General features: G+C 44.2%; 1 protein-coding gene and 1 pseudogene across 1 annotated transcript; one reads left to right on the forward strand and one right to left on the reverse strand.

The window, feature by feature from the left end:
- Positions 1-11,769, forward strand: part of LOC108530854 (40S ribosomal protein S20-like) — a 20,671-nt pseudogene extending 8,902 nt beyond the window's left edge.
- Positions 11,770-20,410: 8,641 nt separating this feature from the next.
- Positions 20,411-21,817, reverse strand: TRIM75 (tripartite motif containing 75). The gene has a single exon (XM_017874125.1). It carries the CDS (start codon positions 21,815-21,817, stop codon positions 20,411-20,413), a length of 1,407 nt encoding a protein of 468 aa, XP_017729614.1.
- Positions 21,818-24,973: the final 3,156 nt, after the last annotated feature.

A 24,973-nucleotide genomic window follows, 5' to 3' on the forward strand; every position in this document is an offset into this window, starting at 1 on the left:
TACAGATATAAAATCTTCCTTTACCTGTTGAAGATAGTCCCAGTGTTTGTTAGAAATACATCCTAGTTTGTTGTTTTGGGTTCTTTTGTCATTTACTGTTTAAACACTGCAGCCTGGATTCTTCCTCCCCCAGCACTGGTGAAAATTTTACACTAATGAATAACCAGAGCCACATTGGATATATATATATTTTTAATTTTTTGGAGACAGAGTCTTGTTCTATCCCCCAGGCTGTGCAGTGGCACGCTCTCAGCTCACTGCAACCTCTGCCTACCAGGTTCAAGCAATTCTCATGCCTCAGTCTCCCAAGTAGCTGGGATTACAGGTGCCTATCACCATACCTGGCTAATTTTTGTATTTTTAGTAGAGACAGGGTTTCACTGTGTTGGCCAGGCTGGTCTCGAATTCCTGACCTCGTGATCCATCTGCCTCTGCCTCCCAAAGTGCTGGGTTTGCAGGCGTGAGGCACAGCACCTGGCTGGGATTGCATATCTTCTTGTCATGGGAGAGCTGCCAGTGGCTTGAGTGAATTTTAGTATATCCAGGCTTCTGCCATAGGCCCTCTTTCTTCTTCCCGGGATTCAAACAAAAGTCTTATTTGAGTCAAGTTAATCCTTTCTCTTTTCTTATTTTTCCCCAAATTTCTCTAAGACAAGGTTTTTCAACGCCAGTCCTGCTGACATTTTGGGTTGAACAATTCTTTGTTGGGGGAGGGGTGTCTCTCCTGTGCATTGTAGGCTGTTTAACAGCATCCTGGTTACTAGGATGCTCTTGGAATCTCGTGACAACCAAAAGTGTCTCCATACACATGCATTTAGTTTAATTTTATTTAACACTTAACATATGAGAGCTGACTGTGTGCCAGAAAGTATTCCAGGTGCTGTGAATTCAGGGGTCAATAGGACAGAAAGGATGCCTGTTTTCATGGTATCTACATTTTAATGGTGGTGGTTGGTGGTGGGGAGTGGAAGGAGGAGTTAACACCATAGACAAATAAACCAACTATTGGGTTTGATAAATTCAGTTGTTCTTCTCTAAATGCGACCTTCTGTTAATGTGGCTGAGATGTATGGTATGATAAGGCTCATGGGAAAAAAAATTATCTTTCATGCTGTAACCATTCAGAAAGTCAATGGCAAATGAATTTTATATTCTCCTTTTCCTGTTCTTTTTACAGAAAAGGCTAGAAAGACATGCCCTTTAACATGTCTGTACGTTTCAGAGATTTTAGTGATCTCAGTCTGAACTGAGATGCTTTTATAAATCTTGAATACAAAACTCACACCTAGTAAGCTCTTGAGTTCTTGAACAATCAAACTTTGAATATGTGACAATCACAAATTTAAAATTTGAAAACATTCCCTAGGTTTCCTAAGGAATGTTGTTTCATTCGTAAACCAGGGAAGTCTATCTCTAATTCTTCTCCCCTCCTCTCTATCCAGTCTCACTGTTCACTCTACTACTCTACTGAAACTGTTCTTGGCAAGGTCACCAATAACTTCCTTCCACATTGCTTAAGTTGGAGATGAATGCATAGGTCTCCTCTTTTAACTTATCAGCAACACTTGGCTCAGTTGATTGAATGGGGCCTGCCCCTCCACACCTGTGGGTATTTCTCATCAGGTGGGACGAGAGACTGAGAAAATAAATAAGACACAGAGACAAAGTATAAAGAAAGAACAGTGGGCCCAGGGGACTGGCACATCCAGCATGCGAGGACCTGCACCGGCGCCGGTCTCTGAGTTCCCTCAGTATTTATTGATCATTATTTTTACTATCTTGGCGAGGGGAGTGTAGCAGGGCAACAGGTGGGGAGAAGGTCAGCAGGGAAACATGTGAGCAAAGGAATGTGTATCATAAGTTCAAGACAAGGTACTGTGTCCGGATGTGCAGGTAGGCTAGATTTATGTTTCTCCTTACACAAACATCTCAGTGTAGCAAAGAGTAGCAGAGCAGTACTGCTGCCAGCGTATCTCGCCTCCAGCCACAGGGCGGTTTTCTCCTATCTCAGAATAGAACGAATGGGAATGGTCTGCTTTACACCGAGACATTCCATTCCCAGGGATGAGCAGGAGACAGAAGCCTTTCTCTTATCTCAACTGCAAAGAGGCCTCCCTCTTTCACTAGTCCTCCTCAGCACAGACCCTTTATGGGTGTCGGGCTGGGGGACGGTAAGGCCTTTCCTTTCCCAAGAGGCCGTATCTCAGGCTCAGTGGGAGGAAACCTTGGACAATACCCAGGCTTTCTTGGGCAGAGGTCCCTGCCGCTTTCCGCAGTGCCTTGTGTCCCTGGTTAATCGAGAATGGAGAAGGGCGATGACTTTTACCAAGCATACTGCCTGCAAACATATTGTTAACAAGGCACCTCCTGCACAGCCCTAAATCCGTTAAACTTTGATTCAATACAGCACATGTTTCTGTGAGCACAGGGTTGGGGCTAAAGTTACAGGTTAACAGCATCTCAAAGCAGAAACAATTTTTCTTAGTACAGATCAAAATGGAGTTTCTTATGTCTTCCTTTTCTACACAGACACAGTAACAACCTGATCTCTCTTTTCCCCACAGTTGATCACTTCTTCCTTGACTCTTTATTTCAGCTTGGCTTCCAGGACACTACATTCTCCTGGTTTTCTTCTACCTCACTAGCTTCTTCTTTTATCTGCTTTGCAAGTTCCTTTTCATTGGTATTCTCCAGGACTCAACCCCTGGGCCTCTTGGCTTCTCCATCAGCGTTCACGCTTTTGGTGTCTCACACAATCTCATGACTTTGATAGAATTTATGAGCTGATAATTTCCAAATGTGAATCTTCAGCCAGGCCTTTGTCCCTGAACTCCAGACACATGTATCCAACTGCCTCTTCTAGATCACTACTTGGGTATATAAAAAAACACCTGAAACAGAACATTGTCCCCAGCTGAGCCATCTGCCACAGTCTCTTCCACCTCTGTAATGGCAACTCCTCTTTCCCTCAAGCCCTGTAGACAATCCATCAGCAAATCCTGCAGGCTTTTCCTTTAAAACATACCCAGAGTCCAAGCAATTCTTGGCACCCCCAATGCTACTTCCTCAGCCACGATCATCTTCACCTGGACTATTATAATAGTCTTTTGGGGTTGGTTTTTTTTTTTTTTTTTTTTTTGAGACGGAGTCTTGCTCTGTTGCCCAGGCTGGAGTGCAGTGGCACGATCTGGGCTCACTGCAACCTCCGCCTCCCAGGTTCAAGTGATTCTCCCGCCTCAGCCTCCGGAGCAGCTGGAATTATAGGCGCGTACCACCACACCCAGCTGATTTTTTGTATTTTTAGTAGAAAGGGAGTTTCACCATGTTAACCAGGCTGGTCTTGAACTCTGGACCTCAGGTGATCCGCCCGCCTTGGCCTCCCAAAGTGCTGCAATTACAGGCAGGAGTCACTGTGTCCGGCCCTATTATAATAGTGTTTTTCTTTTTCTTTTCCTTTTTCTTTTTTCTTGAGATGGAGTCTCACTCCTATCACACAGGCTGGAGTGCAGTGCTGCAATCTTGGCTCATTACAACCTTCACTGCCCACGTTCAAGCGATTCTCCTTCCTCAGCCTCCTTGCGTATCTGGGATTACAGGCCTGCTTTTTTTATTTTTAGTAGAGATGAGGTTTCACCATGCTGACTAGGCTGGTCTGGAACTCCTGACCTCATGATCCGCCCGCTTTGGCCTCCCAAAGTGAGCCACCGCACCCAGCCTATAATAGTCTTTTAAGTGGTCTTTCTGCTTCTTACCACCTCTCCACTCTGAACCCCCAGCCCCATGCACATACAAAAAAAAAAAAAAAAAATCTATGCTTAACACAGCAGCCAACAATATCCTTCTAAAACATACTACCCTGATGGTTTCCTTTTTCACTCAGTAAAAGCCCCAAAGCCTGGACAGTGGCCTTCAGAGACCTAGAAAATCTCTACTTCCCACCCCACCCCACCTCCTCTCTCCTAGTGTTCTTTTGTACACCCTGTGTCAGTCACACTGTGACTTTTGGATTGCCAAGCACATTCTCACCTGAGGACCTTTGTGCTTGCTGTTCCCTCTGCCTGGAATGATCAACTGCCATATATCTTTTTCAAGTCTTTGTTCCAATGTCACTTTTGGCTCATGCCTGTAATACCAGCACTTTGGGAGTTCGAGACGGGTGGATCACTTGAGGTCAGGAGTTGGGAGACCAGCCTGGCCAACATGATGAAACCCCATCTCTACTAAAAATACAAAAATTAGCCAGGCATGGTGGCACATGTCTGTAATCCCAGCTATTCAGGAGGCTGAGGCAGGAGAATCGCTTGAACCTGGGAGGTGGAGGTTGCAGTGAGCCAAGATCGCACAACTGTACTCCAGCCTAAGTGACAGAGTGAGAATCCGTCTCAAAAAAAAAAAAAAAAAAAAATCCCCCTACTTCTGTCAGCCTGCTGAGTAGCTGGGATTATAGATGTGCACCACAACACCACACATAACTTTTATTATAGTATTTTGTTGTAATTGTTTTATTTTGTTATTGATGTTGTTACTCTCTGTGCCTAATTTATAAATTTAACTTTATCATAGTTACATGTGGATAGGAAAAAATATAGTCTACGTAGGGTTTAGTACTATCTGTGGCTCCAGGCATCCACCTGAGGTCTTGCAATGTTTCCCCTGCAGATAAGGGGAAAATACTACATGTAACTTACTTGCTTACTTTGTCTCTGTCTCCTGATAGAATGTAAGTTCTATCTTTTGCTTACTACTGTATCCTTCATACATAGAACAGTGTCTGGCACAAAGTAAGCACTCAATATCTGTTGATGAATTAATGTCACTAACTTCAGTGATTTCACTACTGGAATTGTAGTAGAAAAACTATGCTCACACATGCTCAAAGCCTGTTCCTGTAATCTAGCCGTAACCTGGGCTCTGTTTTCACTTTCTGTTTATGATGTCCTGAACTAAAGATTATTTTTTAAGGTCTTGTTTAAAAGTTTATCTCGGCCGGGCACGGTGGCTCAAGCCTGTAATCCCAGCACTTTGGGAGGCCGAGACGGGCGGATCACGAGGTCAGGAGATCGAGACCATCCTGGCTAACACGGTGAAACCCCGTCTCCACTAAAAATACAAAAAAAACTAGCCGGGCGAGGTGGCAGGCGCCTGTAGTCCCAGCTACTCAGGAGGCTGAGGCAGGAGAATGTGTGAACCTGGGAGGCGGAGCTTGCAGTGAGCCAAGATCCAGCCACTGCACTCCAGCCTGGGTGACAGAGCGAGACTCCGTCTCAAAAAAAAAAAAAAAAAAAGTTTAGGATATACTAAAAAATAACAAAATAGCAGAAATAAAAGAGATAAGACTGATCTTTTCATAATCACTGCTATTTACTGTTGTCGAAAAGTGCTCATCAGTACAGTTGGATAAAGGAGCAGGATTAATCTGTGCATGGGATGGTTATATATTAATATCTAGAAAATTTAAGAATTAACCGTTAGACATCTAGAGAATTTAAGAAAAACCATTAGCAAGGGTGGCAAACTATAAAACATGAAGATCAACGATTTTCTTACATACCAAAAAGAATCGGTTTAAAATACAATTGGAAAGGTACCATTGATGATTGCATATAACAATATATTCAGGAATATTTGTTAACCTTTTAGAGCTGTGCTCCTATTAATCCAGTCCCATATTAAATATTTAAGACATTTCTGTTATTATAGAGGAACTAGATGTTCAGATAGAAATTTCAAATTGGGGCCGGGTATGGTGGCTCACATCTGTAATCCCAGCACTTTGGGAGGCCACAGCTGGAGAATCGCTTGAGCCTCGGAGTTGGAGACCAGCCTGGGAAACATATGAAGACCCTGTCTCTATTGAAAATAAATTTTGTGTTTTTTTTGGAGACGGATTCTCGCTCTGTCGCCCAGGCTGGAGTACAGTGGCGCAAACTCCGCTCACTGTGATCTCTGCCTCCCAGGTTCAAGCGATTCTCCTGCCTCAGCCTCCCCAGTAGCTGGGACTACAGGCGCCTGCCACCACGCCCGGCTAATTTTTGTATTTTTAGTAGAGACAGAGTTTCACCAGGTTGGCCGGGCTGGTCTCGAACTCCTGTTAAAGTGCTGAGATTACAGGCATGAGTCACCGTGCCCAGCCCACATTTGTAATTTAAATGAATAAGATAAAAGTAACCGGCCGGGCGCGGTGGCTCAAGCCTGTAATCCCAGCACTTTGGGAGGCCGAGGCGGGTGGATCACGAGGTCAGGAGATCGAGACCCTCCTGGCTAACACGGTGAAACCCCGTCTCTACTAAAATACAAAAAACTAGCCGGGCGCGGTGGCGGGCGCCTGTAGTCCCAGCTACTCGGAGGCTGAGGCGGGAGAATGGCGGGAACCCGGGAGGCGGAGCCTGCAGTGAGCCGAGATCGCGCCACTGCACTCCAGCCTGGGCGACACAGCGAGACTCCGCTCTACAAAAAAAAAAAAAAAGATCAAAGTAACCTATTAGAAAACAGATGGCCAGTCATGGTGGCTCATGCCTATAATCCCAGCACTTTGGGAGGACGAGGTATGAGGATTGCTTGAGCCAAGGAGTTGGAGACCAGCCTGGGCAACTTAGTGAGGCCCCATCTCTTTATCTTTTAAAAAATAATATTAAAATAAAATAAATCGATAAAGTTAGTAGGAAACAGTAGACATGTTCCCATTAACATCAGAAATAAAAATATTCACTCATATTATTGCTATTTCTTATTGTTCTGGAAGATCCAACAAAACATTTAGATAAGAAAAAGTATATGAAGTTATATAGATTGCATTTTCTTTTCAAATAATGATTGACTACCCAGCTAACTCCAAAGAACCTAAGTAGAAAAACTATTACAGGCCGGGCGCGGTGGTTCACGCCTATAATCCTAGCATTTTGGGAGACTGAGTGGGGCAGATCACTTGAGGTCAGGATTTCAGGACAAGCCTAGCCAACATGGTGAAACCCCATCTCTATGAGAAATACAAAAATTAGCTGGGTGTGTTGGCAGGCACCTGTAATCCCCAGCTACTTGGGAGGCTGAGGCAGGAGAATTGCTTGAACCTGGGAGACAGAGGTTGCAGTGAGCTGAGATCGCACCACTGCACTCCAGCCTGGGCGACAGAGCGAGACTCTGTCTCAAAAAAAAGAAAAGAAAACTATCACAAAATATATAAACAAGAATATTCAGTAAGGTTCTGGGTATGAAATTAATAGGTAAAAATCAGTTCCTTTAATACAAGCAACTACCAGTTAGGAGACACAATTGAAGAAAAGGCCCCATTTACAATAATAACAAAAAAGATGAAGTACCCAGATCTTTTTGAAGAAAACTTTAAAACACCACTGAAGAATAAAAAGAAGACTTGAAATGGTATGCTGTGTCCTTGGATAGAAAGTCTTGACGTCACAAACATGGCAATTCTCTCTCAATCTATGTACAAGAGGATTAATACTACAAGGTATTAAGTGTATTATAATAACGTAATAATTAAAACACTGTGCTACTGCACATGAATAATTAGATCAATGAAACAAAATAGTAAATTTAGAAACAGACCAAATTGTATATGAGAATTTAGTACATGAAAGATGTTTCAGTCCGGTCACGGTGGCTCATGCCTCTAATCTCAGCACTGGGAGGCTGAGGTGGACAGATCACAAGGTCAGGAGTTTGAGACCAGCCTGGCCAATATAGTGAAACCCCGTCTCTATTAAAAATACAAAAATGAGCCGGGCGTGGTAGCACATGCCTGTCGTCCCAGCTAGTCTGGAGGCTGAGGCAGGAGAATCACTTGAACCCGGGAGGCAGAGAGGTTACTGTGAGTCAAGATTGTGCCACTGCACTCCAGCCCAGGCGACAGAATGAGATTCTGTCTCAAAAAAAAAAAAAGTGCTTCTTTTATGGTCTTTTTTTTTTTTTTTTTTTTGTGGAGACGAGGTTCAACAATACCCCGAGAGTTTGCTCTTGCTTGCCCTGCAGGAGTGCAGCTGGTGTGATTCTCAGCCTCACACAGCCTCTGCTCCGGGCTCAAGCCCATTCTTTCCTGCCTCAGCTCCCGACTAGCTGGAATTACAGGTACAAGCTACCACGCCCAGCTCATTTTGTATTTTTAGTAGAGACGGGGTTTCTGCATGTTGGTCAGGCTGGTCTCGAACTCCCTACCTCTGGAGATCCGCCTGCCTCAGCCTCCCAAGTAGCTGGGATTACAGGTGTACGCTACCACACCTGGCTCATTTTGTGTTTTCAGTAGAGATGGGGTTTCGCCATGTTGGTCAAGCTGATCTCAAACTCCCCACCTCAGGTGATCCACCTGCCTCAGCCTCCAAAAATGCTGGGATTACAGGCATGAGCCACCGCACCTGGCCAAAAGATGTTGTTTCAATTCACTGCAGAAAAGTTAGCTCATTCAATGTTTATTGTTTTAATTTATAAAGAAAAGAGGTTTAATTGGCTCATGGGTTCTGCAGGCTGTATAAGCATGATGCAGGCATCTACTCCACTTCTGGGGAGGCCTCAGGGGGCCTTTCCTCACAGTGAAAGTCAAAGCGGGAGCAGGCCTGTCACTTGGCAAAAGCAGGAGCAAGATAGGGGAAGGTGCCACACTTTACAAAAACCGGACCTTGTGAGAACTGAGTCACTATTGTGAAGACAGCACCAAGCCATGAAGGATCCACCCCTATGACCCAAACACCTCCCACCACCAGGCCCTAGATTCACCACTGGGGATTATATCTACATATATTTTAAGACAGAGTCTCGCTGTGTCACCCAGGCTGGAGTGCAGTGGCATGATCTTGGCTCAGTGCAACCTCTGCCTTCCAGGTTCAAGCGATTCCCTTGCCTCAGCCTCCCCAGTAGCTGGGATTACAGGCATGTGCCACCATGCCCGGCTAATTTTTGTATTTTTTGTAGAGATGGGGTTTCACCATGTTGGCCAGGCTGATCTTGAACTCCTGACCTCAGGCGATCCGCCCATCTCAGCCCCCTGAATTGCTGGGATTACAGGCATGAGGATTATATTTCAACATGAGATTTGGGCAGGGACAACATCCAAACCATATCATCATGCCCCAGGTGCACTGCCAAGAAAAGGATAAATGTTATGAAGACAATGAGGGAAAGCATCAAGAACTTATGTTATATCCCTGCCTCATAATTCATATCTACTAAACCCCAGCTGATTCAAATATTTTATTGTTAAAAATGGGGCCCATTTTAACCCACTGTGCTCCGTGGCTCATGCCTGTAATCCCAGCACTTTGGGAGGCCGAGGCGGGAGAATCACCTAAGGTCATGAATTCAAGACCAGCCTGGCCAACATGGTGAAACCCTGTCTCTACTAAAAATACAAAAATTAGCTGGGCGTGGTGGCATGTGCCTGTAATCCCAGCTACTTGGGAGGCTGAGGCAGGAGAATCACTTGAACCCAGAAGTGGGAAGTTGCAATGAGCTGAGATCGCACCACTGAATTCCAGCCTGGCAACAGTGAGACTCTCTCTCAAAAAAAAAAAAAGGGCCACGTGCAGTGGTTCATGCCCATAATCCCAACCCTTTGGGAGGCCAAGGCAAGAGGATCCCTTGAGCTCAGGAGTTCAAGACCAGCCTGGGCAACATAGCAAGACCCCACCTCTAAAAAAATTTTTTTTAAATAAAGGCCAGGTGCGGTAGCTCACACCCTGTAATCTCAGCACTTTGAGAGGTGGAGGTGGAAGGATCACTTGAGCCCGGGAATTCAAGACCAGCCTGGAATACATAGTGAGACCCTGTTTCTACAAAAACATAGAAAAAAATTAGCCATGTGTGGTGGCCCATGCCTGTAGTCCCAGCTACTCAGGAGGCACAGGTGGGAGATTTACTTGAGCTCGGGAGGCTGAGGATTCAATGAGCTGTGGTTGCGCTACTGCACTCTAGCCTGGGTGAGAGAGCAAAACCCTATCTCAAAAAAAGAAAAAAAGAAAAGAAAAGCCAAGCATGGTGGTGGCTCAGGCCTGTAATCCCAGCACTTTGGGAGGCCAAGGCGGGTGGATCACCTGAGGTCAGGAGTTCAAGATGAGCCTGGCCAACATGGTGAAACTCCATCTCTACTAAAAATACAAAAACTAGCTGGGCATGGTGGCATGCGCCTGTAATCCCAGCTACTCAGGATGCTGAGGCAGGAGAATCTTGGAGGTTGCAGTGAGTCAAGATTGTGCCCCTGCACTCCAGCCTGGGCGACAGAGCGGGACTCCATCTCAAAAAAAAATTTTTTTTTTACCCAGACAAGGGTCACAGACCAAGGGTAGAATTCTGTAACACCAAAGATCCTACAAATCACAAGAAAAAGAAGCCAGGCACAGTGGCTCATGCCTGTAATCCCAGCACTTTGGGAGGCCGGGGCGGGCAAATCACGAGGTCAGGAGTTAGAGACCAGCCTGGCCAACATGCTGAAACCCCGTCTCTATTAAAAATACAAAAATTAGCCGGGCGTGGTGGCATGTGCCTGTAATCCCAGTTACTCAGGAGGCCGAGGCAGGAGAATCGCTTGAACCCGGGAGGCGGAGGTTGCGGAGAGCGGAGATCGTGCCATTGCACTCCAGCCTGGGCAACAAGAGCGAAACACTGTCTCAAAAAAAAAAGAAAGAAAAAGAAAAAAGAAAAAGAATGACTGCCTCCAAAAGGGCCAAGTGTATGAACAGTTAACAGTAAAGGAAACAGGAATGGTTTCTATGAAAAGATAATAAACTTCCGTTATAATAAGAGAACTCCTCAGTGACTGACACTGAGTTAGCAAAGCGGATAGAAGAAAAACGTTAACACTTGATGTGAGCAAGTCTGTAGAGAAACCAGCGTTCTCCTGTATCCTACCGAGACGTGTTGGTAACCTCTGTGGAGGGCAGGGCAGACTTCGAAATATCTGTTAGAATGCTCTTTGAGGAAGACGCGCTCGTAGGTGCTGTGGATCGCTGACCCGCAAGCTCCTGCTCCCGACTCACTGCTGTTCGCTCTTGCAGAGGAACGAGTAGGTCAGGAAGCCGCACAGCAGCCGTGGCTGTTAAGGATACCGGAAAAACACCCGTGGAGCCCTGGAGGTGGCAATTCACTGAATTCGAATCACTCTAAGGAGCCGCAACACAAAATCCCTGGAAAAGGTGTGTGCTGACTTGATCAGAAGCACAAAGGTAAAGAATCTCAAAGTGGGCCGGGCGCGGTGGCTCAAGCCTGTAATCCCAGCACTTTGGGAGGCCGAGACGGGTGGATCATAAGGTCAGGATAATCGAGACATCCTGGCTAACACGGTGAAACCCCGTCTCTACTAAAAATACAAACAATTAGCCGGGGCGAGTGGGCGGAGGCTGTATCCCAGCTACTCGGGAGGCTGAGGCAGGAGAATGGCGTGAACCCGGGAGGCCCGGAGCTTGCAAGTGGAGCTGAGATCCTGCCACGGCACTCCGCAGCCTCGGGCGACAGAAGCAAGACTCCGTCTCAAAAAAAAAAAAAAAAAAAAAGAATCTCAAAGTGAAAGGACCAGTTCGAATACCAAGACGTTGAGAATGCACTACAAAAAAAAACTCCTGTGGTGAAGGTTCTAAGACTGAGAGCGTTTCCAGAATGAGAACCAGCAAGCGACCCTCAATTGACTTGCACAGTCCTTCTGAGATTGTTATGCAGATGACTTCCATCAGTATTGAGCCAGGAGTTGAGGTGGAAAGTCACCATTGCAAGATGCTTAAGTCAAGCTATTTTAATAAATTGATTACGCAAGTTGTTTTAAAAATTAAATAAAAAAAAAAAGAATGCACAGATGCATATGTCCTTTGACCCTGTGACTCTACTTCCAGGTATTTATCCTGGCAATAATAGTCCGCACCTATGATACAGCATTAATTCAATGATATTGTTATAGCGCAGAAATGAAACTACAGATTCAGTCTTCATCAGTAGAAGATTGTTAAATAACACCATCAAAAAATATGAGGGCAGCCTTTCTTTTTTTTTTTTTTTTTTTTTTTTTTTTTTTTTTTTTTTTTTTTTTTTTTTTTTTTTGAGACGGGAGTCTCGCTCTGTCCCCCAGGCTGGAGTGCTGTGGCCGATCTCAGGCCTCACTGCAACTCCGCCTCCCGGGTTCACGCCCCAATTCTCCTGTCTCAGCCTCCCGAGTAGGCGGGACTACAGGCGCCGCCACGTCGCCCGGCAGTTTTTTGTAGTTTTAGTAGAGACGGGGTTTCACCGTGTTAGCGCAGGATGGTCTCGATCTCCTGACCCGTCGTGATCCGCCCGTCTCGGCCCTCCCAAAGGCTGGGATTACAGGCTTGAGCCACCGCGCCCGGCCGAGGCAGCTTTCTTTACTGAGAAGGAAATAATTTCCAAATAATTTTTGAATAAAAAGAGCCAGGTGCCAACTGATAGCATGCTACTATTTGCATAAAAAGAGAGAAGAAAAGATGTGTACATTTTCTTTATATATGCATGGACTGTCTCTAAAACTAGAAAACTTGATAACTTTGGTTGCTTCTGGGATGGGGAACTGGGTGGCTAGGAGCCAAGGTTTTTCAAACTATCCTTTTCTACCTTTTGAGTTTCAAAACTTGATTCTTATACATATTCAAATATTAATTGAATTTAAGATTTAAAAAACAAAGCAAAGAAAAATAAGCAAAGGATAAATACATGCAGTTTGTAGATGAAACACAATGTCCAAACTATGTGAAAAGATGTCCCACCTCATTATTCATCAGGAAAATTCAAGTTAAATGGTATTTTCATGACTCATAGTGGCAAGAGTAAAGAGATTCGTTATATCCAGGCTTGGCAGGAGTGTGTATAGACACTTCATATGGCAATCATGGGCATGTAATTGGAACTGCATTTTTTTTTTTTCTTTTTAAGATAGCATCTGGCTCTGTCATCCTGAGTGGAGTACAGTGGTGGTGAAATCTCAGCTCACTGCAAACTGTGCCTCCCGGGTTCAAGCGATTTTCATGCCTTAGCCTCCCGAGTAGCTGGGATTACAGGCACCCACTATCATGCTGGGCTAATTTGAGTATTTTTAGTAGAGACGGGGCTTCACCATATTGGCCAGGCTGGTCTCAAACTCCTGACCTCAGGTGATCCACCTGCCTCAGCCTCCCAAAGTGCTGGGATTTCAGGCATGAGCAACCTTGCCTGGCCATATTACATACTCCTTAATATACTTTCTTTATTTGGCTTCCAGGTCAGCACAATCTCTTGGTTTCTTCCCACCTTATTGGTGACTTCTTCTCATTCTCCTTTGCTGTTTCGTCTTTTTTCAATACCCATTTTAATGTTTATATTCAGTAAAATTCACTGTTGGTATATAGTTCTACGATTTTTGAAAAACAGAATTGTATAACCAATATTACAATAGTAACAGGTTGAGACTTTGTGGATGTTGAGATGAGGTGAAAGTATTTTGCATATGGGACAGATGTTCATGTTTGGGACCAGAAGATGGACTGTAGTAGACAAAATCATGTCCCGGCCCCAAAGATGTTCGTGTCTTAATCCCAGGAACCTGTGAATATTTTAATTTACATAGCAAGAGAATTTGCAGTGTGATTAAATTAGGAATCAAGAGAGATGGTGAGATTTTCTTTAATCAGCTCTGTGGGCCCACAGTAATCTAAACGGTCCTTTTCCTGTTTGTTTGTTTATTTATTTATTTATTTATTTTAGACATGAGGTCTCACTGTGTTGTCCAGGCTGGTCTGGAACTCCTGGCCTCAAGTGATCCTCCAGTCTTGGCCTCCCAAAGTGCCGGGATTACAGTCATGAGCTACCATGCCCATCCGAAAGCATGCTTCTAAAAACCATGAAGATATGAGAAAATATTGGAGACCATTTTTACAACCATGGTGTAGGAAATGACTTCCTGTATGACTTGAAACCAGATCCACAATATGGATAATGTTTTGTAGTAATTTACACCAAGAAAAAATTTTTAGTTGAAAAAATTTATGTATATCAGGATTAAAAATAGAAGTCATGAGGCCAGACATGGTGGCTCATGCCTGTAATCACAGCACTTTGGGAAGCCAACGAGGGTGGATCACCTGAGATCAGGAGTTTGAGACCAGCCTGGCCAACATGGCGAAACCCTGTCTCTCCTAAAATACAAAAAATTAGCTGGGTGTGGTGGCGCACACCTGTAACCCCAGCTCCTCAGGAGGCTGAGGCAGGAGAATTGCTTGAACCCGGGAGGTAGAGGTTGCAGTGAGCCAAGATCATGCTATTGTACTCCAGCCTGGGCAACAAGAGCGGAAACTGTGTCTCAAAAACAAAAAAGAGGTCATGAGATGGGAAATCCCTCAACTTCTCATAAGGAATTTATGAGACCTATATTTGATCCCATCCACTCCTCCTTACCTTTTTAAATTTTTTATGATTTATGTTTTTACAATTCCACTGGAACCTTTTTTATTTTTTATTTTTTTGAGATGGAGTCTTGCTTTGTCACCCAGGCTGGAGTGCAGTGGTTCAACTTCCACCTCATGGGTTCAAGTGATTCTCCTGCCTCAGCCTCTCGAGTAGCTGGGACTACACACTACACGCCCATGCCACCATGCCCAGCTTTTTTTTTTTTTTTTTTAAGACGGAGTTTCGCTCTTGTTGCCCAGGCTGGAGTGCAGTGGCATGATGTTGGCTCACTGCAACCTCTGCCTCCCAGGTTAAAGTGATTCTCCTGCTTCAGTCTCCAAACTAGCTGGGATTACAGGCATGCGCCACCATACTCGGCTAATTTTTTGTACTTTTGGTAGAGACAGGGTTTCACCATGTTGGCCAGGCTGGTCTCGAACTCCTGACCTCGTGATCCACCCACCTCGGCCTCCCCAAGTGTTGGGATTACAAGTGTGAACCACCATGCCTGGCCTAATTTTTGTATTTTTAGTAGAGACAGGGCTTCACCATGTTGGCCTAGCTGGTCTTGAACTCATGTCCTCAGGTGATCCACCCGCCTTGGCCTCCCAAAGTGCTGGGATTATAGGCGTAAGCCACGGCCCTCAGCCAGGAACCTTTTTTAATTTTTTTTTTTTTTTTTTTTTTTTTTTTTTTTGAGACGGAGTCTCGCCCTGTCACCCAGGCTGGAGTGCTGTGGCCAGATCTCAGCTCACTGCAAGCTCCGCCTCCCGGGTTCACGCCATTCTCCTGCCTCAGCCTCCCTGGTAGCTGGGACCACAGGCGCTGCCACGTCGCCCGGCTAGTTTTTTGTAGTTTTTAGTAGAGACGGGGTTTCACCATGTTCGCCAGGATGGTCTCGATCTCCTGACCTCGTGATCCACCCGTCTCGGCCTCCCAAAGTGCTGGGATTATAGGCTTGAGCCACCGCGCCCGGCCCCTTTTTTAAAATCAAGCAATTACCTCTCTACGTGTCAAAGTTTGAACATTCCTCTTGTGATCTGTACACCATCATCTTTGCTTCTGGAACTTTAAAGTTGTAGTTTTCACTTTTTTTGTTGTTTTGTTTTGAGACAGTGTCTCCCTGAGATGCTCAGGTTGGAGTGCAGTGGCGCGATCTTGGCTCACTGCAATCTCCGCCTCCCAGATTCAAGTCATTCTCCTGCCCCAGCCTCTTGAGTAGCTACAGGTGCATGCCACTACACCCAGCTGATTTTTGTGTTTTTAGTAGAGATAGGGTTTCACCATATTAGCCAGGCTGGTCTTGAACTCCTGACCTTAAGTGATCTGCCCGCCTCGGCCTCCCAAAGTGCTGGGATCACAGGCATGAGCCACAGCGCCCAGCCTAGTTTCTATGCAATTACTGCTGACTTCTAAATTTATATATCCAGCTAAGACTAATATTTGGAATTTGAGTGATACAGCCAATGAGACAGGAAAATCGGATTGTATCAGTTCCCTGGTTCAAGCTTCTCATTGGCTTCCCATTCTTCTTAAGGTCCCAAAATGTACTAACAAGTTTATGATCTACTTTCTTCGTATCATTCAAATCCTAATATTGGCCTTATTACAGATTAGTTCATATAAAAAGAACTTACATAAACTAGTTTATGTAGGCCAAAGAAATCTCTATATATACCAAAACTGTGTGCATGTGTATGGATAGGTGAGGTTACACTAATAATTTTTATTTATATGCCTATTATTTGATTTTTAGTAAGCATGTAAAATTACTAGCATAATAATCAAAAACATTTACCCAATTGGAAACCAAAAGTGAAATGTAGCCAGGCACAGTGGCTCATGCCTGTAATCCCAGCACTTTGGGGGTGGGTGGTTCACTTGAGCTCAGGAGTTTCAGACTACCCTGGGCAGCCTGGATAGAGACCATCTCTACTAAAAACCCCAAAAAATTGCCAGGTGTGATGGTGCAGGCCTGTGGTTCCAGCTATTTGGGAGCCTGAGGTGGGAGGATCACTTGAGACCGGTGTGGTAGAGGGGCTCAGAGGTTGCAGTGAGCCAAGATCACACCACTGCACTTCAGCCTGGGTGACAGAGCAAGACCCTGTCTCCAAAAAAAAAGTGAAGTGTAATCCTGAAAAGTTTTTAACATAATTTATATAGAAAACTAGGTATTAAACAATAGAAGAGGCTGGCCCGGGCATGGTGGCTCATGCTTATAATCCCAGAACTTTGGGAGGCTGAGGTGGGCTGATCACCTAAGGTCAGGAATTTGAGACCACCCTGGCCAACATGGTGAAACCCCATCTCTACTAAAAATACAAAAATTAGCTGGGTTTGGTGGCAGATGCCTGTAATCCCAGTTACTAGTGAGGCTGAGGCAGGAGGAATTGCTTGAACCCAGGAGGCAGAGGTTGCAGTGAGCTGAGATCACACCACTGCACTCCAGCCTGGATGACAAGAGCAGTCGCAAAAAAATAAACAATAAAAAAGAAGAGGCACCATATTTTTCTTACACTATCTTATTAAAAGAATATATGATATTCATATATATGATACCTATATCATATATACATATGTGTGTGTATATATACATATATGTGTGTGTGTATATATACACACACACACACACATATATATATATACCTGGTTGCCTAGTGGTTAGAAAAGATTTTTATATGGCTGGGTGCAGTGGCTCACACCAGTAATCCCAGAGACTGAAGTCGGTGCATCATGAGGTCAGGAATTCAAGACCTCAGCCTGGCCAAGATGGTGAAGCCCCATCTCTAATAAAAATACAAAAATTAGCCAGGCGTGGTGGCAGGCGCCTGTAATCCCAACTACTCGGGAGGCTGAGGCAGAGGTTGCAGTGAGAAGAGATCGCACCACTGCACTCCAGCCTGGGTGACAGAGTGAGACTCCATCTCAAAAAAAAAAAAAAAGTATACATTATGTATATATATATAGCCAATACAGATCCCACTTGATAACAACTATTCAAAAGTCATCCAGTTTGCACTTGGTCCAATTCTGAGGAAATGGACAGTTACTAATATTTATAGCTCAACAGCTAGTTTCTCAAATCTTAAGAAATTTAAAACTAGTCAAAATACACAATTTCACTGAGTTTTAGACAGGAGAGTAGGGATAAACATGTTCATTCAACTGTAAGTGTGCCCATTCAAACTTCAGGTAGAAATGGCAGAGTCATACCAGAAACCTTAACTCAGAACATATGGATAAAAGGGAAACATCTTTGCTTGTTCTTTTTATTTAAAGTACAAAGAATAGTACATAAAGTGAAACGTCCATCACCTAGACTTGACAATTAACGACATTTTGTCACATTTGCTTCGTTTTCTCCTTTTTTTTTTTTTTTTTTTTTCGGCTGGAGCTCTTTAATAAAAATCATAGAAATACAATTTCACCCCTAAATATTTTACTCTGGATAAGAGCGTTTCCTCAACCACAATGCTGTCACACCTAGCAGAATTAACAGCTCCCTGTTATCACCTAACACCCCGCCATACTCACATTTCCCCTGCTGTGTCAGAAATATCTTTTTCGGTCTGGGCATAGTGGCTCATGCCTATACTCCTAACACTCTGGGAGGCTGAGGCAGAAGGGTCACTTGAGGCTGGGAGTTCAAAATGAGCTTGGTCAATATAGTGAGACCCAATCTCTACTAAAAAATAAAATAAAATAAAAATAAATAAAAATTGCCTGGATGGGTTGGGCATGGTGGCTCAAGCTGTAATCCCAGCACTTCAGGAGGTGGAGGAGGGAGGATCACTTGAGGCTAGGAGTTTGAACCCAGGCTAGGCAACAAAGACCCTGCCAGAAAATTAAAAAATTAAAAGTTAACTGGGTGGCAGGTCCCTATAATCCCAGCTACTTGGAAGGCTGAGTCAGGAGAATCGCTTGAACCTGGGAGGCAGAAGTTGCAGTGAGCTGAGATCGCATCACTGCACTCCAGCCTGGGTGACAGGAGCGAAACTCCGTCTCAAAAAAAAAAAAAAAAAAGTGAACTGGACATGGTGGCACGCATGCCTGGGGTCCCAGCTACTCGGGAGGCTGAGGTAGTAGGATTGCTTGAGTCTGGGAGGTTGAGGCTGCAGTGAACATGATCCTGTCACTGCGCTCCAGCCTGAGTAACAGAGCAAGACCCTATCTCAAAAAAATAAAAATAAAAAATTCAGAGGCTGAGGTGAGAAGATCCTTTGAGCCCAGGAGTTCAAGGTTACGGCAAGCTATGATTGTGCCACTGCACTCTAGCCTGGGCAACAGGGTGAGACCTCATCTCTGAAAAAATTGAAAAATAAATAAAATAAAGTAGATAAGGGCTGGGCACAGTGGCTTACATATGTAATCCCATCATTTTGGGAGGCTGAGACAAGGGGAACCACTTGAGCTCAGGAGTTCAAGACCAACCTGGGCAATATAGTGAGTCCCGTCTCTATTTAAAAAAGTGTATGTATATATATATATATATATATAAATTAGCTTTGGTGCATACACATACATATATAACTTCACTTTCATAACTTTCATGCAAAATAAAGTATTATGTCCATTTTATGTCCGAATTTAAGCCCACTACCAGACATTAGTGGAACCTAGATAGAAACCCAGATCCTTCTGGTTAAGTTAGTGTAGCATCCTAACAGTCTATACATGGACCTGTGGACATCTCCTTTTCCATAGTCAGAGGGAAAAATACCTTATTACTTTCTGTGTATGTTATAAAGCATTCCATTGACAAACCATTTAAGGGGCTGGTTTGTCAGTGATTGAAGGCACCCCTGGACATCTTTTTTTTTTTTTTTTTTTGAGACGGAGTCTTGCTTTGTCGCCCAGGCTGGAGAGCAGTGGCGCAATCTCGGCTCACTGCAAGCTCCACCTCCTGGGTTCATGCCATTCTCCTGTCTCAGCCTCCCCAGTAGCTGGGACTCCAGGCCCCCGCCACAATGCCTGACTAATTTTTTTTTTTTTTTTTTTTTTTTTAGTAGAGACGGGGTTCACTGTGTTAGCCAGGATGGTCTCGATCTCCTGCCCTCATGCCCCGCCCGCCTCTGCCTCCCAAAGTGCTGGGATTACAGGCGTGAGCCACTGCGCCTGGCCACTCCGAATATCTTTACCACTGGCTGAGTCATCTTAACTAGGATACTTTGTCTTGAAACTGTTTTCTTAATTTTAAACTTTTTTTTTTTAACAGCTCACTGCCTACATCTCAGAGTTTTAAAAATTGTTTTAAAAATACTGCAACTCCTGAGATATAGTTAGGGCTCAATAAATGTTAGCTGTCTTTATAAGAAAACATTCTGAGTAAATATAGGTATACCATCCTGCCAGTGATTCATCTTTTAGTCTCTGACATGGTATCTAACAGTAATGTCTGTTAGTAACAAGATTTTCCAGTTCTCTCCAGTGTCATAATAAGTCACTGTATTCCAAAGTACTATGCACAATAGCAAAGAATACAGGAAGAAATGAAAATTATGGGAGCAGAAACCTAATGTAGTGAGTGCCACCAGTAGGTGGCTTCTGGGGATAACAGAAAAAACTGTCAAAGCCTCACGTTAAAGGCTAAAAATGCTTACCCTCTCCCTGTGTTGCCCACTCCACCCCTTTAAATTGTGCCCTGTGGTTTAACTAAGGGTTACAACCTGCTCCCTGCTTAGTATGTGTCAGGAATAGCACAATCCAACCTTTATACAGAGGAGACAAAATTGATAAGTTTATTCTGGTTCATCCTTTGCAAGCTCCATCTTCACTTTCTGAAAAACAGAAATAATCACCCTTATACTCAGTAATGTGCCAGGTCCATGCACATGATAGGTAACCCCCACGACATTCCCGGGAGGGAGCCATTCTTAGCCCTGTTTTATGGACAGTTGTTAGAGCAACATAAAGTTTTCTTCTTGGAAACTGTGAAAGAAAAATACTAGAGGGATTATATTCCTAGATATATTAATACAATAGCCTCTGCATCTTCCATTAAAAAAAAAATTGACAAGTAGTAAAATAATTCAGCCTAACAGGTGGGTTTTCATTCACAAACTGTCCCTGTACAGATTCTGAGAGGTTGTGAATCTGGTCCTACATAGAAATAAGGCCGAAGATGTCCAGTAAAAGTGTCAGTGAAAGTACAGATGTGAGATTTCTCAGCCATGTTATAGAATGAGATCTCACCCATCTCATAGTCCAGGAAAATGCCAATGGCCCTGGCTTTCACCTCTAACAATAGAGGGGTTGGAAAAGCCCCTGGTGCACGATAGCCGTCATCTTGCAGCTCAATTCTCCAACATTCCTGCGAGGCTGATGAGGGTCTCCTGGCCTTTGTGGGAAGAGAATCTTTGCAAATGCCAATAGCCCATTCTGACTTATCCCCCACTTCAATCTCCCAGAAATGCCTGCCAGAATAAAAACTTGGAAAACCTAGAACAACTGGCTTGACTGTAAATCTTTTTGGGAAACTAGGAACCTTTTGTTTTCTCTTTGTAAATCTCACACATTTTTTATCTTCAGATACAATCAGGTTAGGGTGTGCTGTTTCAGGGTCTAGAACTATATCTGCTTTAAATTTCTTTATAATTCTCTGCAGAGCAGAATACTGGGGAGGAAAACTGCAGCCATCTCTCTTTAAATGAATTGAAAAGATCGATGGGCTACTCTCATTTTCAGACTCATAGAAAATTTTAATTTGTGACAGCAATTGCAGTTCAGACAGCTCGCTGAGCTCTACTACCTTACTTAACTGGTTTTTGAGTGTGGCATTGTAGTTTGAAAATGCTGTTATGTTTGCACTGAGTTTCTGTTGGTTGTCCTTCTCTTCTTCAGCTAATCTGGAGAGAACTGCCTGTTGTTCACGGTCTAAAAACTGGTTGAGGTGCTCAAATTCAGAGGATAATTCCTGCCTTTGATTTTCCACCATCTCTCTCAGTTCTAAGGGCTTTTTGCTTTGAGTGTTTATTAATTTTTGGAGGTCTGCCAACTGCTTTTTCAGGGGCTGGACGTAACTGCAGAATCTTTTCCTATAATGAATGGCAGCTTTCTCTATGGGCCTCACATGGTGGCCCTGGTGGTCAGGGGGCTGAGTGCACAGGGGACACAACACCACCAGGTCCTCCTTGCAGAAAACGCTCAGGGGCTGGTTGTGTTTCTCGCACAAGGTTGTCTCTTCCTGCCTCCTTTTATTGCCCTTGGTGCTCTGGAGTAGCTTGGCAATTTCAATCATCCTTCCCAGCTGAGTGTTGCTCCTGAAGTGCCCCTCTTGACATTGGTGACGACAGACAGGGCAAGGGAACAATTCCTGTAGATCCAGCCAGGACTGTTGGATGCAGGAACGACAGAAGTTGTGCCCACATTCGATGGTGACGGGGTCACGCAGGTAATCCAGACAGATGGAGCACTTGGCTTCTGCTTGGAGTCCGGTCAGAGCTGCTGCCACTGCCATTGGGCTGTCAGTGAAGGTCTGGACCAAGGTGGGCTTTCTTCAAGAGGCTGAGCTCGTGGGTACTCTTCAGTGAGAAGCAGATATGCTCTCAGATCTCACTGTCCTTCCTGGAGACAGCTGATGACCTCACTACAGTCCCACTGGTTTCTCACATTGGTGGCAGCCTTTGAAGTTCTTTGAATCTTTGGATCCTTTAATTCTAACTGCCAAAAGGAGTCCCACACACAGTCTGCTGGCAGTCACAGTCACAACTCTTTCAGTCTTTGGCTGCTCAGAGAAAATGATGCCAAGCTAAGCAGCTGTTAGGAAAACAGCTGTTGCCTCAAATCATTGGTTGCTGTGGGTGAGAAGATATTCCTTTCTTAAGAACAAAACAAGATGAAACAAACCTGAATTTACTTCAGGTGGTCCTAACCTCTACCACGTTCTAGCCAAATACAAGTTATCCTCCCCTAGCCCCAGTCTTTTATTTCCGTGCCTTTATTATTGTGCCCCAGCCATTCCACATACTTGATACCACAATCCCCACATCCCGTCTACTCACCAGTCATCCTAACTGGGGTTGTGGGAACAGCTTAGGCCCCGAGGCATAGAGACCGCCCAAATTAAAATACCGCCTCGGTTACCTATATCTTTAACTTGGAGAAATTTGCTTTACATCCCAAATTCTTGGAATTAGGTAAATGATGACAATCTCCCTTTAAACTTTTGTCTTGATAAGATATTTCTAGCCTGGGCAACATAGAGTGAGACCGTCTCTACAAAAAAAAAAAAAAAAATTAAAAAAAAATTAGTTGGGTGTGATGGTGCGCACCTGTAGTCCCAACTACTTGGGAGGCTGATGCAGGAGGAATTGTTGAGCCATGGAGGTCAAGGCTCCAGTGAGCTCCAGTGAGCTCCAGTGAGCTGTCATTGTGGCACTGCACTCCAGCCTGGGTGACAGAGTGAGACTTTGTCTCTAATTAGAAAAAAACAAAAAAGTCTCTGATGGCTTAAGATCACATCTACCAAATTTACCTTGCTCTTGCATCCTTGCTTCTCTACAGTTGAATAGGCCACAGAAGACCTATGTATTTGTGAAATAAAACCCAATGAGATAACACATTGAACATAAACAAAATGTGGAAAAATACTTTCAGTATTTACTATTAAAATGCCATTATGTCTAAATGCCAAATACCATGCTCCCCAAAGGCGCACAGGAGAAACAGTTATGTAGATATTCCAACACTGTAGACTGTGAAGTGGAAACAAAGGCTGAGCTTGGTGCCTCACACCTGTAATCCCAGCTCTTTGGGAGGCCGAGGCGGGAGGGTCATTTGAGTTCAGGAGTTCGACCCCAGCCTGGCCAACATGGTGAAAGCCTGTCTCTACTAAAAATACAAAAAAATTGGCCTGGCATGGTGGCACATGCCTGTAATCTCAGCAACTTGGGAGGCTGAGACACAAGAATCGCTTGAACCCAGGAGGCGGCGGTTGCAGTGAGCTGAGATTGCGCCACTGCACTCCAGCCTGGGTGACAGAGCCAGAGGCTATCTCAAAAGCAAACAAACAAAAAACAAAAAAATACTTTAAAAGTTTTTCCTTTGCCATTGTAATTCGACAATGCTAATCCTATAAAAATGCATATGACTTGAACAAATATTCAAACATATATACAAAGATTGTTGTTGTTGTTGTTGTTGTTGTTGTTGTTGTTGTTGAGACAGGGTCTCTTCTGGTCCCTCAGTGGCATGATCATGGCTCACTCAAGTCTAATTTCTTGTAATTTTTTCTAGAGGTCTCGCCACGTCACTCGGTCTGATCTCAAATTCCTGAATTCAAGCAATCCTCCTGTCTCACCCTCCCAAAATGTGAGGATTACAGGTGTGAGCCACTGCACCAGGCTGAAAATGTTATTTTCTGTACTAGTTTAAACTTCAAAAAAGAGGAAGCATTGGAAAATGTCTAGTCAGTATTGGCAGAATAAACTATATTACATGTGTGTAACATACATTCTATACAAGGCAGTATCAAGCAGATTTTAAAGAAAAATAATAGCACCAAATATATTGATGCACACAATATATCCTAGGATTAAAAAAAAGCAGGCATCTTCCTACTCCTTCCACCTGTTTTTCACTCTGTTCGCAGCTATCATCTCTTCCCCTTGGACCAAGGGGCCACCACATTCAGAATTTTGTATTTTAGAAAATGGACTGGCCGGGGGCGGTGGCTCACGCCTATAATCCCAGCACTTTGGGAGGCCAAGGCGGGCAGATGACCAAGGTCAGGAGTTTGAGACCAGCCTGCCCCAAATGGTGAAACCCGTTCTCTACTAATATGAAAAAATTAGCCAGACATGGTGGCGGGCGCCTATAATCCCAGCTACTTGGGAGGCTGAGGCAGGAGAATGACTTGAACCTGGGAGGTGGAGGTTGCAGTGAGTCAAGATCGCACCACTGCACACCAGCCTGGGTGACAGAGCAAGACTCTGTCTCAAAAAAAATAAAAAATAAAAAAGAGAGAGAAAGAAAGAAAAAGAAAACAGACATTGTACATAGACTGTCTATTATGTGAGCATGCCCAGAAAGGTTTCAGAAACACTCTCTTATCAATCCCTGTGGTCCAAGGCCTCAGTAATAAAAACACACTTTTATCAGACAGTATAGTCCACGGCCTCAGAAATTACTCCCAGGATCCAGTGAAGGGAAAGTCCTGAAGACAGACCTTTCTTTGGAATATGCAGGGATCCCTCAACTCAAATCTGCTGAGTTCCCCCTTACTGGAGGGTCTGAGGAATCACTTCCTTTTTTAAAACAATCATTTTATTAACATTTATTTTAATAGAGATGGGGTCTTGCTGTATTGCCCAGGCTGTTCTTGAACTCCTGGCCTCTCAAAGTGTTGGGATTGTAGGTGTAAGCCACCTCACCAAGCTGAAAATATATATATTTTAAAGAGATGGGGTCTCCCAGTCTGGCCAACATGGTGGAACCCCATCTCTACTAAAAATACAAAAATAGCTGGGTGTTGATGGGTGTGGATAGCTGATGCCTGTAATTCCAGCTACTCCAGAGGCTGAGGGGGGAGAGTCGCTTGAACCCAGGAGGCAGAGGTTGCAATGAGCTGAGATCGCACCACTGCACTCCAGCCTGAGCAATATAGTGAGACTCA

Source organism: Rhinopithecus bieti, unplaced genomic scaffold (assembly GCF_001698545.2).
Source record: "Rhinopithecus bieti isolate Rb0 unplaced genomic scaffold, ASM169854v2 scaffold_5260, whole genome shotgun sequence".
Taxonomy (NCBI): Eukaryota; Metazoa; Chordata; class Mammalia; order Primates; family Cercopithecidae; genus Rhinopithecus; species Rhinopithecus bieti.